The sequence below is a fragment of the Calonectris borealis genome, chromosome 13 (genome assembly GCF_964195595.1).
Source record: "Calonectris borealis chromosome 13, bCalBor7.hap1.2, whole genome shotgun sequence".
NCBI classification, from domain to species: domain Eukaryota; kingdom Metazoa; phylum Chordata; class Aves; order Procellariiformes; family Procellariidae; genus Calonectris; species Calonectris borealis.
The window spans coordinates 24,337,862-24,353,055 of record NC_134324.1 but is presented as its reverse complement, the minus strand read 5'-3'; the positions used below and the strand labels follow the sequence as shown (position 1 = coordinate 24,353,055).

The following is a 15,194-nucleotide window of genomic DNA, read 5'->3' as shown; positions in this document are numbered from 1 at the left end:
TCATGACTATGATTCAAGTTCTCTTGGCTAACTAGCCCTCAAATTATCTGTGCGTGCAGAGAAAGGCCGTGTTTATGGGTCTGCTGGAGTCTTGATGAAAGCCTTGGACTGCAGTTTCTAGCTGAGGATGAATAAAACACTGCAGGGATCCTCCTCCAGCCCTGAAGTTTAAAATATTAATAGGATATCATTCTCCCGATAAACGTTGCAACAAGTAGTGAGCACTTTGTTATAAAACATTTCCTCTTAGTGGAGCCGTGTATTTTTATGGAAATGCGGTGTCACTTAAATTATTGATATCCAAAAAAATACGAGTCCACCGTGTGTCCATGGGTATCGAAATCTTTTCAAAGGGGCTCTTTCTCGGCGGGGTCACGTTCTGCCCCATGAATATTGCAGCCTGCGGGCGCCAGCACAGAGCGCGCTCCCCGGGCATCCCCGCGCCGCGTGGGCTGCCACCCGCCTGCGGTGATCCGCTGCACGGCGAAAGGCAGCGCGGCCGGGGAGCTGGGAAGGGAAACGCACCAGCTTGTGGCGGGGACCACAGCCTTCTCCCAGGGCCTTTCATCTCCGGTACCAACAGAGGATGAGGAGGGGAGAGCAGGGGTGGAAAAGAGCAGCGATTCATTCCAGGCGGGCAGGCTTCCTGGCTGGCCATCGAAGCAGACCAGCTCTTTATGCTCTTACAAAAAGTGGGACGTGGTGGGAGGGAGCGGCCGGACTCGGCCGGGTTTTGGCAGCGGCAGGAGCCTGGCAGGAGCCGGGCAGGGGCGAGCTGTGCCCATGGCTCGGTCTGGAGCTGCCACGTTGCTCGCCCTGCCTGTGCCTGTGCTGCTCCAGCGGAGATGCTTTGCAGAGCAGAGAAATCCCTCTCTGACGGTTCAGCAGGCTCTTTTTGGCTTCCTTACCACACGCAAAACAAAACTGATGACAAAAATAGCCGTGCTGGCTTCTTTCCTGGTAGAAATGCGGGGAGCGGCATGTTTAGTCTCTCCCACCTTGTCAGAGGGCTCAGCAGCAGCGAGTGGTTTGAGAACGTTTTTGAGAAACTTGGATACTCCTGATGTTTTTCCGGCTGCCCATAAAGTTTTCCAGGGAGCGCAGGAGAAACTCAGCTTTGCTGCGGGAGCACAACCCACCCCGGCTTCTCAAACCGTCTCCAGAAAGGAGCAGCAAAGGGCAGACACCCACGCTGTCCCCTTGGCTGGTGACCTCCTCGGGGCCACCGCGGTGCCGAGCTCGGTGGCTCCCCCGTCTTGGGCCGAGCCCTTGCACAACCCACCAGCCTGGGCAGGAGCTGTCAAGAAACCCAGGAGCCTTTGCCCAAAGTTGTTCAAGTTGTTGCTCCCTCAGGCAGCGTGTTGGGTGGCAAACGGTCTCGGTTGCTACTGGGGGACTGAGGACAGTCCTCCGGCTTTACTGATCTTTTTGGTTTTTCTCTTTCCCCTCTCCCGTTTCTGGACTCGCAGCAAACCCTGGAGACGAATCTCACCAACCTGGTTAAACGCAACAGTGAACTGGAAAACCAGATGGCCAAGCTGATACAGATCTGCCAGCAAGTGGAGGTTGGTGAGAGCAATCGGGGGAGCAGGGGGGTGACGGGGAAGGGGCATTGGGAAGCTCCCGGCTTGAGTGACGGGATGCATGGGATTGCTCCTGTGTCCTTTCCCCGGGGGCTGCCCTGGGAGCAGGGATGAGTGTGTGGTGGGAAGCATCACTGATGCTGAGGGGCTAGGGGAGGCTTTGTTGAGGGTGAATTGTTTCGGAGAGTCTAGTCCCAAATGACGGAGGACGCGGGGATGGTTCCCAGGTCCTGAAGGAGAGGGTGGCGTGACTGGGAGCCACTGGGCAGGACACAGGCTGCTGGGCTGGCTCACGAAGGGAGGACCTGCTGGCTGCTCTGTGCACGGGTGCTTTTGGTTGAAGCCCGGGTGACACCGAGCATGCAAACACAGCTCAGCTCTCAGAGATGGGGGGAAGCAGGGTTACCCCTCGTGTAGCTGCCTTCTGCGATCAGGTGTGGTTTTGCCGGCAGCTCCTGTTTCCTTTGGTGCACAGGTGGGATCTGCTGGGGCTGAGTACTGCAAAATCTCGTCTGCAGCTGGAAGGCATTAGTTAGAGTTTGCTTTGGATGCTCAGCATGCTATGGCCTGCACCCTGCCTTCAAAAGCTGGGGCATCTCCAGCTGCGCTCCCAGAAACAATGAATCTGATGCCTTCGTGCTTCAAATTCCCTATGAAACTCCGGGCTAGTTAGACCTCCTCTTTCTTGTCTGGGGGTGCTGTTAAAGTAAACTAGTTAATGTTTGCAGAGCACTTGAATATCAAAGTGACGAGCGCTCTGGGAAGACCTGGGAGGAGATGGCTCGTTGTGGCTGCAGAGCGGCGTCGGAGCAGCCCCACCGGCGCAGCCCGGCTGGCAGGGGCCCAAGAAGGGAGTCGTGGTCACATAACTGCAGCGTGTACCGAAACTGCATCTGCCAGGCAGGCGTGGAAGCTGTTGCAGGGGTCCTTCTCAGCTCCAGCGTGCTTGTACTGTGTTAATTATATTATAACCATTTCCTCTTGCGAAGGGGAAGGGGGGGCCCACCATGCCGGGGTGCGTTGAGCAAAAGTCCTCTGCCCAGCCTGGTGGAGAGGAGGGAAGCAATGGTCTGCAGGTGCTGGCGAAGAAGCAATATAAAATCCCCACAGCTGCTTCCAAGCATTTAATGGGTGGGGTGTGCTCTCACCTGGGGTGTGTTTTGGCTGTAGCAGAGCCCCATCCCAGGAGCAAAGCCAAGCAGCTCGAGTCAGCCTGGAGGTCAGGGGGGGACAGAGGCACAGGCAGCGATCCTGGGAGTACCTGGGTGTGCAGCGGGTGCTTTGCAATGCACCTCTGCAGGGCTGGGGCGGGTGCTTTCCAATGCAGCCCTCCCTTCTGGGGCACAGGGGCTGTCGCTCCCAGCACTGGTGCTCCCCAGGGGTGCTGCATCCACCATCGGTGAGCTGGGGCTGCGCCGCATTTGTGGGCAAGTCTTCCACGCTGGAGAAGGATGTGCCTACATCTTCTGCAGGGCTTGCGTGAACCAGGTAATAAGGACTCCTCTTCCCAAGGGATTAAAGGGGGGTCGGGTGTGATTTGGGGAAGCCCTTTGCAGGTAAGGTCCTTCGCGTGGTGAGGCACCCAAAGCACTGCTGATGAGGCTGAGCCTGCTGGTGAAATCAAGGCTCATGGGAGTCTCTTCCTCCTAAGCACTTTGGCATAGCCTTACTTTTCCTATTAGCACGAGAGTGTTTTTCTGACCTTTGCTGTAAAAAGAGGACTTCCAGGCATTGCCCCCAGCCGCTGTATTCCCATTTTGCTGTGTAATTTGCTGCTAGCCGGGGCAGAAACCTTGGGAGAGCCTCATCCTGCTCTTCCCTCAAATGCTCTGTGATGTGAATGTGGAAGCGGAGGGTCCCAGACAAGGAGGACTGGAAGGGATCGTCCCCCGTGGGCAGCTGTCCCGAGGCGCGTCGTGACGATGGCTGTCCCACCCAGTCCTGAACGTGCGACGGAGATGCTGCCTCTTCCCGTGGCGTCTGTGCCAGGAAGTTTTTACCAAGTCCAACTTGAAACTTCCCTGCTGCAGTTTCAGCCTGTACCTCTCTGCCCCGTCCTGGCCGTTGTGGACGCAGGGGAAAGTTATTTTGCTCATCCCTCCAGCAGCCTGTAACATACTTGTGGGCAGTGCATCCTCCCTTCTCTTTTTTCGGTTGAGATAGTTTCATCATTGGGTTTTTTTCACTTTTCTTCATGGCGCAGTTCTCAGTTTCTCTACAATCCAGACTGTCCCCTTTTGTCCACGCTTTCTTGGGGATGCAGTGCTCTGAACTGGTGCGGTTCCCCAGCCAGAGCAATGCTCTGCTCTTCTTCCAGTGCTCAGAGGAGAGAGGAAAGGGTTATTTTGGCTGTCTCCAGGCTATAATCCCATTTCTGTGTCCAGAGCAGTGGCTACAATTTTCACATCCGTGTCTGCCATGTAGTTTTTGAGCCATCGCACCTCAGACCCTCTCCGCAGCCTGCTGCCTGGCTGCCGTTCCTCGGGACGGCGCAGTGCCCTGCGCTGGTCCTCGCTGAACTGCACCCTGCTCCTTAAAGCTATTTTCCTCGTCTCTCTAATTCATCCTCGGCTGAGGATGCAGTGTAGGCAGAGTGGCTTGTCCCCAGCCCCTCGGTTCAGGCGGGGATTGGTCTCCATCCCTGCCGTGACAGCAGCTTCCCCGTGCAGGCAAGGCTGGCCCTCTTCCCCGCTTTCCTTCCTCCTCCCGAACACATGCACTCTGCCTCCCTGCATCCTTCCTGCTGTCAGAGGCGGCGATTGCAATCTCTCCTGCCTGAGCCCTGCGTTCTGTAGCAGAATAGCAACGTTCAGGCGTAAGCCAGCAGCAAGTGGGAAAGGCTTTGGAGAGGGGATTACAGAAAGCATCGGAGGAAGAGAGGAGATCACCTTTAATCCTGCTGAAGAAAGGGACTCGGCTGACCTTGCTGCTTTGACCACTTGATCTATAAAACTCTTTGTGTTCCCGGTGTGCAATCAGGCATCTTTTGTTTGCATCGCCAAGGGAAGCGTTTGTGCGAGCTGTGCGCGGGGAGGGCCTGTGCCAGCAGACTGACGCTGCCTCTTGGCTGCGGCTCCGGAGTCAGGAGTTCAGCAGCGATGCGCTCCCGTGGAAAACATTCGAGAGGAAGGCGGCAGTTAGTACCTTACTGTTGTTTCAAAGTGCGCATACCAATTACTAGCAAATTAATTTGCAGCTTTGTTTACTGAAGTGATACTTGGAGAGAGGCTGTCGCAATTAGTTTCTTCTTAATGGGCTATTGATTTTTTTGGTTGCTAAGTTAAGCAGTGGTTCCTTGAACCAGCACCTTTCCAGAGAATAAAAACACAGGCTGCTGCAGGGATCGCTGACGTGGGTTGGGGGGGAGTTTGCCAGTGCCTGAGCAAACATGACGGCTATCTGCTTCGCCCTTGGTCGCTCCAGCCCTTGCTGGGGGGAATGCAAGCTCTGCGACTTCCCCGAGCTGCCTCGTGGGCCAAGCAGCCGGCGGGGATGCAGGGATGCTGCCTGTGCTGACTGGAGTCATTTGCGCGTAGCGAAGCACACGGGGATGCATTTGCAGAGGGAGCTGCAGCTTGCTCTTCACCATCTGCTTCTCGGAGAGCAACTGGGGCTCTCAGGCCAGGAAGGTGCTTCCTAACCCCCGTGTTCCCTGCAGGCAGCATCAGCGTTTTGCTCTGTGCTCACTAAATAAGGTCCTTGTTTCTGTCCTGATCATCTGGAGAGAGGAGAAGAGTGCCCGCGGTGCCGTGAGCACCACCGGCAGCTGCGGGCCGCCGTCGGGTGCAGCTCCGTACGCGAGGAGGAAGGGGCTGAGACGCGCTCTGAGTTTCCATGCCGAAATAAGGAGCAGAAAAATCACACCGGGGTCTTGCAGCACTGCTGGCCTTCCCGAGCGTGGCTGCGCCGATGCTCTGGCGTTACTTGTGTTGTCCTGCTTCTCTCTCTGCCGGTGCCTCGTGGTGGGGAGAGGGATTTTTGACCCTGCAGTAGGAGTGGCTTTTGTCGGAGGTGTCTCTCCTGGGCTGCCTCTTCCCCCAGGGCTAAGTGGGACTATGGTAGAATAGATAGCAAATGGATGTCTTGCAGGCAGAGAAGGAGCCAGAATGTCCCTGCAGAGCCGTGGTGACAGTCATCAGCACTCACTGCTCTTATAGGTCACGCTTTGACTCCAAGACCCCACCAGGGATGGAGCAAGGATGCATCTGGAAGTGCCAGGACAATGGGATGTCTTTCCAAACCTCCTTCTCCTTCATCCAGCTCCAGCATCTTAATGAACTGACCTGTGAAGAATTGAAACCTATTTGGTATTTCTTTCCGATTCTGGAAGTTTCAGACCTCTAGGCTGTTGTTTTCTACATAGTTTAGGAGTTTTCAGCTTTGTCAGTCATTCTGCTTAAAATAACAGTTAAAATACATTTCTCAGCCTTACTAAATATGCAGTCCTGCCCTTCAGAGGCACCTTTTCAGAGAGCACATTAAAGTGTGAAGTAGAAAATATCTCTGCCCCTCTACGCTTCACCGTGAGTCTGAATGCAGGGGATTTGGCTTTCGAGCTGTTTGTGGACATTGGATATAGGCGGACAGATGCGATCCCAACACACTCTGCCCTCAAGTCATCTTCAGTGTAAGTCCCACGTTATGTCCAGGAAACTGTGCCAGCAGCACCCCGAGGTGCAGAGGGGGGCCCTCCAGAGAAGAGCGTTGCAGGTGTCCCCAGGGCACCGAGCAACAAGGCAACGAGCCTGCGTTGCGAGGAGAGACTCCCTCCTGTGCGGTGCGTGGGAGGCTGCGCTGAGAGGGGGCGAAGGGACCAAGTCCTGCAACAGCGATCGACGTGTGGACCGAAGAGAGCAGGTAACGACCCCACAGAGAAGCTGAGTTTGTAAGATGCCAGGGTGGGTAGCAGAGATGGTACCCACCCGAAGTCCCCACTGGGGAGGACAGCAGGAGACGCTGCCCGTGTAGCTGCTCTTGCACGGTGGGGTGGTGGCCCTCTGGGCCATGGCAGCTGCAGGGCTGGCCTTGGTGCAAGCTGGTGGGTGTCCCCTGGGGCATGGCTGCCTTGCTGCGTAGTCCAAAACCTGTTGACGGTTTTGGGGTGACAGCGCTGTGGGGGTGAGATAGGGTCCTCTGCTCCATCTCAGACTGTGTTCCTGCTGCCTGGGTGTGGGGGAGGTTTGTCTGTGCGTGAATCACGCCCCAGGCTGAGATGATGTTCCTCTTCCCTCCATGAGCTGCAGCGTGAGCTTTTTCCAGGTTTGAGTTTTACCATTTGCTTTTTATTGTAGGGCTGTATTGTCCCTAGCACATCCCCCCCGTCTTGAGAAGGGTGAAGTATTTTTTCCCCCTTATGTCTAAAAGCTCTCCCCCATGCCCAGCTTTCCTATAATTGTAGCAGCCGCCAAGTCTTCACCCCCAAATGCAGCATTTACTTGGGAACCGGTTCATCCTAATAAAAAGTGGTTTGGCCAGTATCTAGCTGTGCCTGAGCCAGGGCTTTTGCCAGCAGAGCTGTGTTGGTCTGAAAGCCCACTTCGGTGCTCTGCTGGCGCTTTGGGGTGGGACCCTGGCCTGGAAACGCTCCTTTTTGGACAGAAGGCAGCTGGGGAAAGGGGCTGTGGTGGCCTCTGCAGCTTCGTCTGCCTTCAGTCTCCCAGAGCAAGAACGCTGGCTGAGCTGCAGATTTCTTGCCCTGGGTAGGTTTTCAGATTTAGGATTAATTCAACCAGGAGCCCAGGATTTCTGCTAGCACAGGTTGCTGCAGGCTCCAATCCCTGGGTCTGATTTCCCCCCTCTGCTACCTTGCAGCAGATTTGCAAGACTCTCTGCTGGCTTTTCTCAGTGGAGTTATCTTTGCAGACCATCAGCTGTCTCCCACTTCAGTGTTGCATAATCTGCTGGCCAGGTTTAAAAAAAGATCTTGTATCAAATGTGTTTAACTCTGGGTTGCCTTCAGATTTCTCCACTGTTTCACATAGCTTTGAGAGTACAAAATGAAGAAAACCTATTTATGTCCTCTAGTACACTGTTTAAGTGATAGGGCTCCATTCCCCTTCTGTAAAGTGTATCCCCCCGTTCTTGTCCAACCCCCCAAGGATACTGGTCTTTCCTGGAGACAGAGGACTGAAGCCTCTGCCTCTGCTTTCACTGCACTCTTTGCATGCCTTCGTTTCAGCTTTAAAATAAAAAAAAAATTCTGTGTATTTGAACCCTGAAAAGGGGGTCCAGCAGGGATTAATTAGCCTAAATTAAGCAGGACACATGCAGCTTTTTTTGTAGAAACAAGCCACTGTTCCTTCTGCCTCCTGGGGCTGACACCATGCTCACCTCCGCTCGTTCAAGGGGCAGGGTGGGAGCCCCCCGTGTCCCCAGCTTGCTGAGCCCCCCGCTACCTGCATCCTAATCATCCACCTCTCCGAAGGGCACGTGCTCCACCTCCCTGCCAGCAGCACCAGCTCGGGTTTACCTGGAGGAGCTGCAATTCGGACAAATCCTCCAGCATCTCAGCTCCTGACCACCTTGGGGAGGGCTTCTGCTCTCTGAGGTCACCAGTGTCCTACCTGGTGCTCCCGGCACACGCCTGGCACCTGCGTGGCAGAGCCTCGCTGGGCACGGACGGCTCCTGCACCCACAGCAGTGATGTCTGAGCAGAAGGACCGATGGCCTTGGGAGATGTATGAAGAAGGAAATCATCGCTGCATCTCCTACTTGGGCTTCTCCGCTCTACCTTGAAGTCTTACACGACAAGTCCGCCATCGTGTCCTGCTGCCTTCCCTCGCTGCCCCCAGCCTTGTCTCAGCCAGGGAACATGGCTCTGTAGCCCAGGGTGCTGCGGGTTTACTGGCCTCCTCACCCTTGGAGAAGGGACCATCTTGAGTAGCGTCTTCCAGAGCAAAGCTTCAGAATCAGTCGCTCAGGAGTCCAAACCAGATGGAGGAGCCACACGTGCTGGTCTCCCCTGTTTGCAGCATCCGTCCCTTCGTGACCAAGGAGCTATAGTGTCTCCTTGCTGCTTTTCCCAAAAGTACCTTGAGAGCCACGCAGCCTGCTGGCAATGCCCTGCCTGCCTGGGTGGGTATCTTGCTGGTCAGCAGGGGAGGGAGAACATGTGTGATCTCTCTGTGGTCACATTTTGGTAGATGCTAAGCAGCAAAATTATCATCTTGGCCAGCCGTCCAGATGGCAGAGGCCACAAGGAGACCAGACCTGGGTTAGAAGAGGCCAGACCATGTCCAAGGTGGTTTGCAGTAGCTGATCAGACCTGAAGGTGACTTTTGGGACTGTGTCTGACTGTGTCATCTTCAGTCCCGCTCTGGGACTGACTCAGGTGCCCAGGTCTACATGAGGTCTCCTCATCTCCCAGCTCAAGTCCCTCCTCTCGGTGCAGCGATTCTGGAGGGCAGGGTGGGAGGAAGAACTGGTTGTGCCGTGTAGCGGGCTGTGTCTCTCTGCCACTGAACCATAAACGCCAGGAGCGAGGTTAGGGAGGGAGGAATATCAGCAGCAGTCTGGAAGACGGCTGTGAAAGTGCTGTTTGATGCTGGCTCCGTTACTGCGCTGGGGGCTGGTCCAGCCGAAGCTGGGTCTCACATTGGGAACCTCGCATTGGGATGGTGCTGGGAGGAGATTATGGGTTTGGGCATCACCTCCCCTCGTCGTGAGCCCAGAGCAAAATCCATTAGGGGACGGTGCCCCAGTTTAGGAATTGAACTGCAAGCGCAGTAGGAAATTTGCCTTGAGCTGGAGAAAGCTTAAAGATTTATTGTGGTCTGGGCATGCATCCTGACGAACCTTTGCACTATGAAGAAATGGGGCTTTTTAGAGCAGCAGGTGCTGCCAGCAGCATCTGGTACTTTTTTATCTTTTTAGAGGGAATATGGCTATTTGTAAAAGGCTTTGCTCAAAGAGGGGCTCCCAAGGAGTGCTCTGTGACCACCAGGCACTGTAAGCACTGGGCTGTGGCTGAAAATAAGGGTAATGGAGGCGTCCGTGGAGCCTGGGGCTGCCTGCCGCGTTGGCAGCACCGCCGTGGCGTGCCCAGCGGCTGCCCAGCTGCCCTGCTCTGTGGGCTGAAAGCCGCCTCCGAGGAGGTGCTGGAGCCCTGCCGAGAGCATCCTGCAGCACCGGGAGGGGGAAGATTTTCCCTCCCCGGGGCCCTGCACTGTGCTGCAGAGCTCGGGGCTGCAGAGCTCGGGCCTGCAGCCCGGCACAGCGAGCGGCCGGAGCAGAGGCAGGGTGGCTACACCGGCCCAGCTTGCCCATAGTTGTTGCTGCTGCCTTGAGCTGGTTCAGCCCTTGCATTAGGACCCCACACGGCGTTTCCCGATGTGCCCTTTGCAGCCGTGCAGCCCCCCGCGGGCTCTGCCTGCACTCCCTCCCTCTGCCCGCACCAAGCGGTTGCTTTTGGTCTTGCTTTTGCAGATGCTTTGAAGTCGCGGCCGCCCTGGCTCTTCCAAGCAGGGTGCTCTCATTCATTTTTAAACCTCTTCTTGCTTTAACTAGCACAACTGCCTCGGTGTAGGTGCAGGAGAGAGCTGTGAGTTTTGCTCGGGAGGAGAGGGCAGCGAAGCTCGCTGCTTCTGCAAGAAGCCTGCGCTGCTCAACTCAAAGCAGGAGGGCTCGGGCAGGATAACCCCCAGCTGCCCCATAGCGAGGGGTCACTTGGGAGTGCCGAGAGCAGCCCAAGCCCTGCAGCCGTGGCTCTGCAGAGCACCCCAAAACATACACCCTGCCCAGGGAGGGGAGGTGGAGACGTCCCTGAGCATCCCTGCGCGGGGCTGGCCAGGCCAGCGCTGGGTGTCAGCGCTGCCCGGGGGTACCCAAGCTTTGTTGGAAAGCGATGCAGCCGCGACTGTGGGGTGCAGCACCCCGGCAGGGCTGAGCCAGGCTGGGCAGCAGGGGCTTGCTGCTCCCGGGCTGCCACCTCCCCGCAGCCCGTGCCCCAGGTCCCGGGGAGGGGGCAGTACTACGGAGGAGCGTGTGCCCCACAAGCCACCCAGCACGGCCCTGGCACCCAGCGCTGACCTTGGACATGCGGCAAGGAGGGCTTCACACCCTTCTCCGGCCTTTTTCTTCCCTCCAGCTGGAGCGGCCGTGGATGCAGGCGAGCCAGCCTGCTTCTCTCTGTGTTGCAGGGCTGTTAGCCCCTGGCAGCCGGCAGAGCCGGGACCCAGCATGGAGGGTATATATTGCACCTCTCCCGGTCTGAGCCGGGAGAGCCCCGGGGCTGCCGGGCTCAGGGACGAGCGTGTCCCCCCTAACGGCATGTACTTCTGCTGTTCCTGGCCAGGTGAACACAGCCATGCATGAGGCCAAGCTGATGGAGGAGTGCGATGAGCTCATGGAGATCATCCGCCAGCGCAAGCAGGTCATCGCTGTCAAGATCAAGGAGACGAAGGTAAGGAGGGCCAGCTCGTGCGTCCGGGGTTCGAGGGTCCCCTCCTGCGCCCGTGGGGTGGCCGCCACAGAGTGTCCTTCCTCTCCGGGGACAGCCCAGCAGTTCGGCAGCCCGTGGTGCTGGGATGTCCCAGCCATATGCAGAGGGGCTGCTAGTGGCGTGCGTTGCCCTGCCCATGAAGGAACTGCTTTGGGCAGCCATCAGTGTGCCCAGCTTCATCTCCCTGCTGCCCCAAACGGTGTGCGAGTCCGGGTGTCCCTCGCTGCTGCTGTCCCCAGGGCTCTTCCGCCGAGGACAAGGCGTGTGCTTGGCATGGCCGGAGGAGGGAAGGCACGTTGATTAGCATGACAAATTGGTGCGGTTGCTTGGATCGGTCCAGACAGCTTCCTCGGGGCTTTTCTAATGCTGCGGCGCTAATATAATAATGTAGAATTAATATGGAAGGGCCATCCGAGCCCTGCACTGCAGATGAGGGAGAGGCTACTCGCGCTGCACTGCAGCATAGCCGAGGGTGAGCAGGTTTCTCACCCTTTTCTTTGAGAGGGTGTTTGGACCCTTCCAGGTGTCCTGGCTTTTCCCGGTGGTTTCCGTGCGATGGGGAGAGGCTGGCGGGATCAGCTGTAGCTCTGAGCGGCGCCCACGGGCGTTTACAATGTGCATGCACAAGCCCTTTGCCTTTCTTGAACATGCGTCAGGGTGCAGCTCTGCAGCCATCACAGTGCCGATCGCTAAGCCAGGGAGCAGCGTCATTCCGGGTACAGATTTTTTCGCAGGCAAAGGTTTGGGAGCGGGTTGCGCCGTGTGCGTACGCAAGAGAGCGAGCCAGCATGACTCTCGGACACCCGCGGCAGGAGTGGAAGCTTTAAAACGTGTGCTTTTATCCCAGCCACTTCAGGGAACATATTTTATGTAACGGTGCCTTCTGCTGGTCCATCTGTCTGTCTGCCTCTCACTTCCCACCCTCTCCCCCTAACATCTTTTGACCATGTTGTCCAGTTGCAGCCGTACTTGGCAGGGAGCTGGAGGGCTCAAAGATGTTATTTTCCTACAAATTGGCAGCTGGGTAGAGGAGAGAGGCCCCGATTAGTGCCCAAAACCATCAGCAGAAGAAATGCTCAGCTGCTAATAAATTGCCAGGGTAGGAGCAGCAAGCTTGTGCCCACATAGCTGCAAACCCAGCACCGCACCAGTGGGAGATGGGTGTGCGGACGGTGGTACTGGCAGTATAGGGGGGGGGGACGGGGTTTGGTTACCAAAGTTACCTGGAAACTGGAATAAGGCTCTTTGCTGGTGAAATTGGGCTGGAGATGGAAATGTGCGGGTTTGCAGCGCTGCAATGCCCCTCTGTAGCCCCTGTGCTGCTGGCGCTGGCCTGCGGGCAGGTTTCCTCCGTTGCTTTCGACACCTCTGAGCAACGATTTCCAAGTGTGAACGGGAAGCAGCCTTTCCGAGGAGCCCCAGACGCAAACACTGGAGAGTTTAAAAAGCTCCAAACACAAAAGAAAGGAGGAAGCGCCGGAGACTGCGGCTGGTTCAAAGTGCTCCAACTGCAGAGTGAGAAATACTGCTTTCCTGCTGAATTGCCATTTGGTTTTCCATTTGTTCTGGGCTGCTTTTCCTGACAAATGGCCTGACGGATGCATGGAGCAGCCTGATTGCACGGCATTGGAAAGAATGGCAGCCCCGGGCCCAGGAAGGAAAGTCTACGGAGGCAGAAATGCCGGGGCAGAGGTTTGTCTCCAGCCGGAGTGTGGTCCTGGGAGGAGTTGGCTGCTCCGTCCCAGGGCTGCTTTGGTAGCTGTGAGATGGAGCTCCTCCGCCTCCACAAGGCAGCGAGAGAGATGTAGGGACCAGAGCAGCAGCCTGAAGTTTGTGCCTGGTCATGGGTGGGAGCAAGGGGTGCCAGGCGAGGATGCCCGGAGGATGACGCCTGCCGAGCTCCCGGCCAATGCTCCTTTGACGTAAGGAAACCATGCCCAGCCTGGAGGTATCTTTTATTCCAGTAATCCTAAAAAAGAGCTCTTCCCGGATGCGTCACACACACGTCTTTGGAAACCCACCAGAGATTAGATGCTGAGGGGCCCACATGCAGCTCCAAGCTGGGCTCGCACCTTGCAGGGCTCGGGTTCATGCTCTGCTGGGGCTCGGGTGCCACTGCCCACGAGACTGGGAGCACCCCGTGGGGAGCGTGGCACCAAGGTGGTGGGGATACGTGGGAGAGACCCAGGAGGCAGAGAAAATCGTCAGGGAGGATGCGAGAGGAGGAGCAGGAGGGAAGCAGGCGGCTGGGCTGCCCTGAAGAGCACCCTGCCACGGCGCGGATCCGGCCGGCGGGTGCCAGCACCCATGTCGCCTGCTCGGGGCACTGCAGGTGCTGGTGTCACAGCCCAGCCTGGCTGGCCTTGGGCCAGGGCATCTGCACCTCCTTTTCCCTTAGCCACAGCGGAGGCTTTGCCTGGGATTAATGCTGCAGGCTGTGGCCGTTGCGGGGACGTGGCCGAGGAGAGCTGGGTCCGGGCACGCCAGCAGCTCCCGGGGGCGATTGTGGCGAGGGCAAGGGCTCTCCTGCCTCTCCCTGCCTGAGCCTGACAGCTACTCCAGAGCTTGCCGAGTCCTCCCTTGAAACAAAAGTCGTCTTATTTCTCTTCCTTTATTCTCGTTTCGGTAATTTTTTTTCTGACAAGTCTGGTCATAAAATGAACCATCCATCAGCCCATTAAGCCCCAGCGGGAGAATCGCTTCCTTGTGCAAATAGCCATTTTGAGCTGTGCCTGCCCGCTGCTAGCGAAGATGAGCCGTGCTCCTCCCCGCTACGTGCCGCCGGGGCACAGCTTGCTGCGGCGTGCTGCTCCTGCCCTCTCCCCCCGCGCTGTCCCCTGGGGTGGCCCTGGGGCGGCAGCCCTCCCCGTCCCCGAGTCGTGGCGCTGGGGCGTGGGGGGTTGCAGAGCTCCCGACCAGCGCGAGAGGATCCCCCCAGGCCCCGGGGCTCTGGACGGACACGTCCCTCATTGCGCTTGCTGTCGCGGGTCCGCGCCCCTTGTCTGACCCCCGTGTTTGGATGTCATTCATCCAAGCCAACATCTTCTTGCTTACTAATGATCTTGCCGGTGCGCTGGGAAGCGAGAAGGACACGAGAAGCAAATGGCAGTGGCTATGGAGTGACCCACGCCATCGTTTAGATGCTGTATCGCCGGCTTTCGCCATCCGTGCCTCATCCCGTAAGCCGGCCAACTCCCCTGCTCTTCGCATGACTTCCCCCAGCCCTGCCCGGCGGCGCTGGGACGGGCTGGGTCTCCCTGGGGTGCTCTCCTCGCAGGTGGGACGTGCAGCGGGGCGGCTTGGTGAGGAGCAGGACCCCCAGGCAGCCATGCTTCCAGCCCTGCCGTGCTGGGAAAAGGCCAGGAGAGTTCGGGTTTAGGGGTGTTGCTGCTTATTGCGTGCCAGGAGGGGAAAGCACCACCCAGCTTCCTTGGCTCTTCGGAGGCTGCCGCCCTTGGCGCAGCCAGGTGCCGGCTCTGCTGCCCTGAGGGAGAGGTTGGGTGTTTGGTCCCACCGCTAAGACGGTGGGCTTTGGGTTTTTCTCAGAACTGATGTGGCCTGACCGCCTGCCCTGTAGGCTAACCAGGCCACTAGCCGTGACTACAGAAAAGTCTAGCAGCAGCGACTGAAGCCCTCAGCGGGCCGCACAGAGGAGAACGGGGGCTCTCAGCCCACCCGCCGTTGGGTAAGGCCGGCTGTACTGGGAGAGGAGTAAACAAAACCGAATTCCCCTCTGTCGTCTGCTGGCCAGGAGGCTCTCGGAGCCGGCTCTGTGCCGGGGCAGTGGATGCGACACGCCTGAGGGTCGGGATGCCGTCCAGAGGGGCCTGGACAAGCTCGAGAAGTGTGCCCGTGTGAACCTCATGAGGTTCAACTAGGCCAAGTGCAAGGTCCTGCACCTGGGTCGGGGCAACCCCCGGCGTCAGCACGGGCTGGGGGATGAAGGGATGGAGAGCAGCCCTGCTGAGAAGGACCTGGGGGTACTGGTGGATGAAAAGCTGGATGTGAGCCGGCAACGTGCGCTCGCAGCCCAGAAAGCCAACCGCATCCTGGGCCGCATCAAAAGCAGCGCGGCCGGCAGGTCGAGGGAGGGGGTTCTACCCCTCCACTCTGCTCCGGTGAGACCCCCCCTGCAGTGCTGCGTCCAGCTCTGGAGCCCTCAGCACAAGGAG

At 57.7% G+C, this 15,194-nt stretch overlaps 1 protein-coding gene across 2 annotated transcripts in view; it reads left to right on the top strand.

Moving 5' to 3' along the window:
* Positions 1-15,194, top strand: part of MID2 (midline 2) — an 84,746-nt gene that overhangs the window by 49,258 nt on the left and 20,294 nt on the right. For both annotated transcript variants that reach the window (XM_075161836.1, XM_075161835.1), the window contains exons 2-3: positions 1,470-1,565; positions 10,876-10,983. In XM_075161836.1, coding sequence (XP_075017937.1) covers positions 1,470-1,565; positions 10,876-10,983 — 204 coding nt within the window. The remainder of the gene's footprint in view (positions 1-1,469; positions 1,566-10,875; positions 10,984-15,194) is intronic.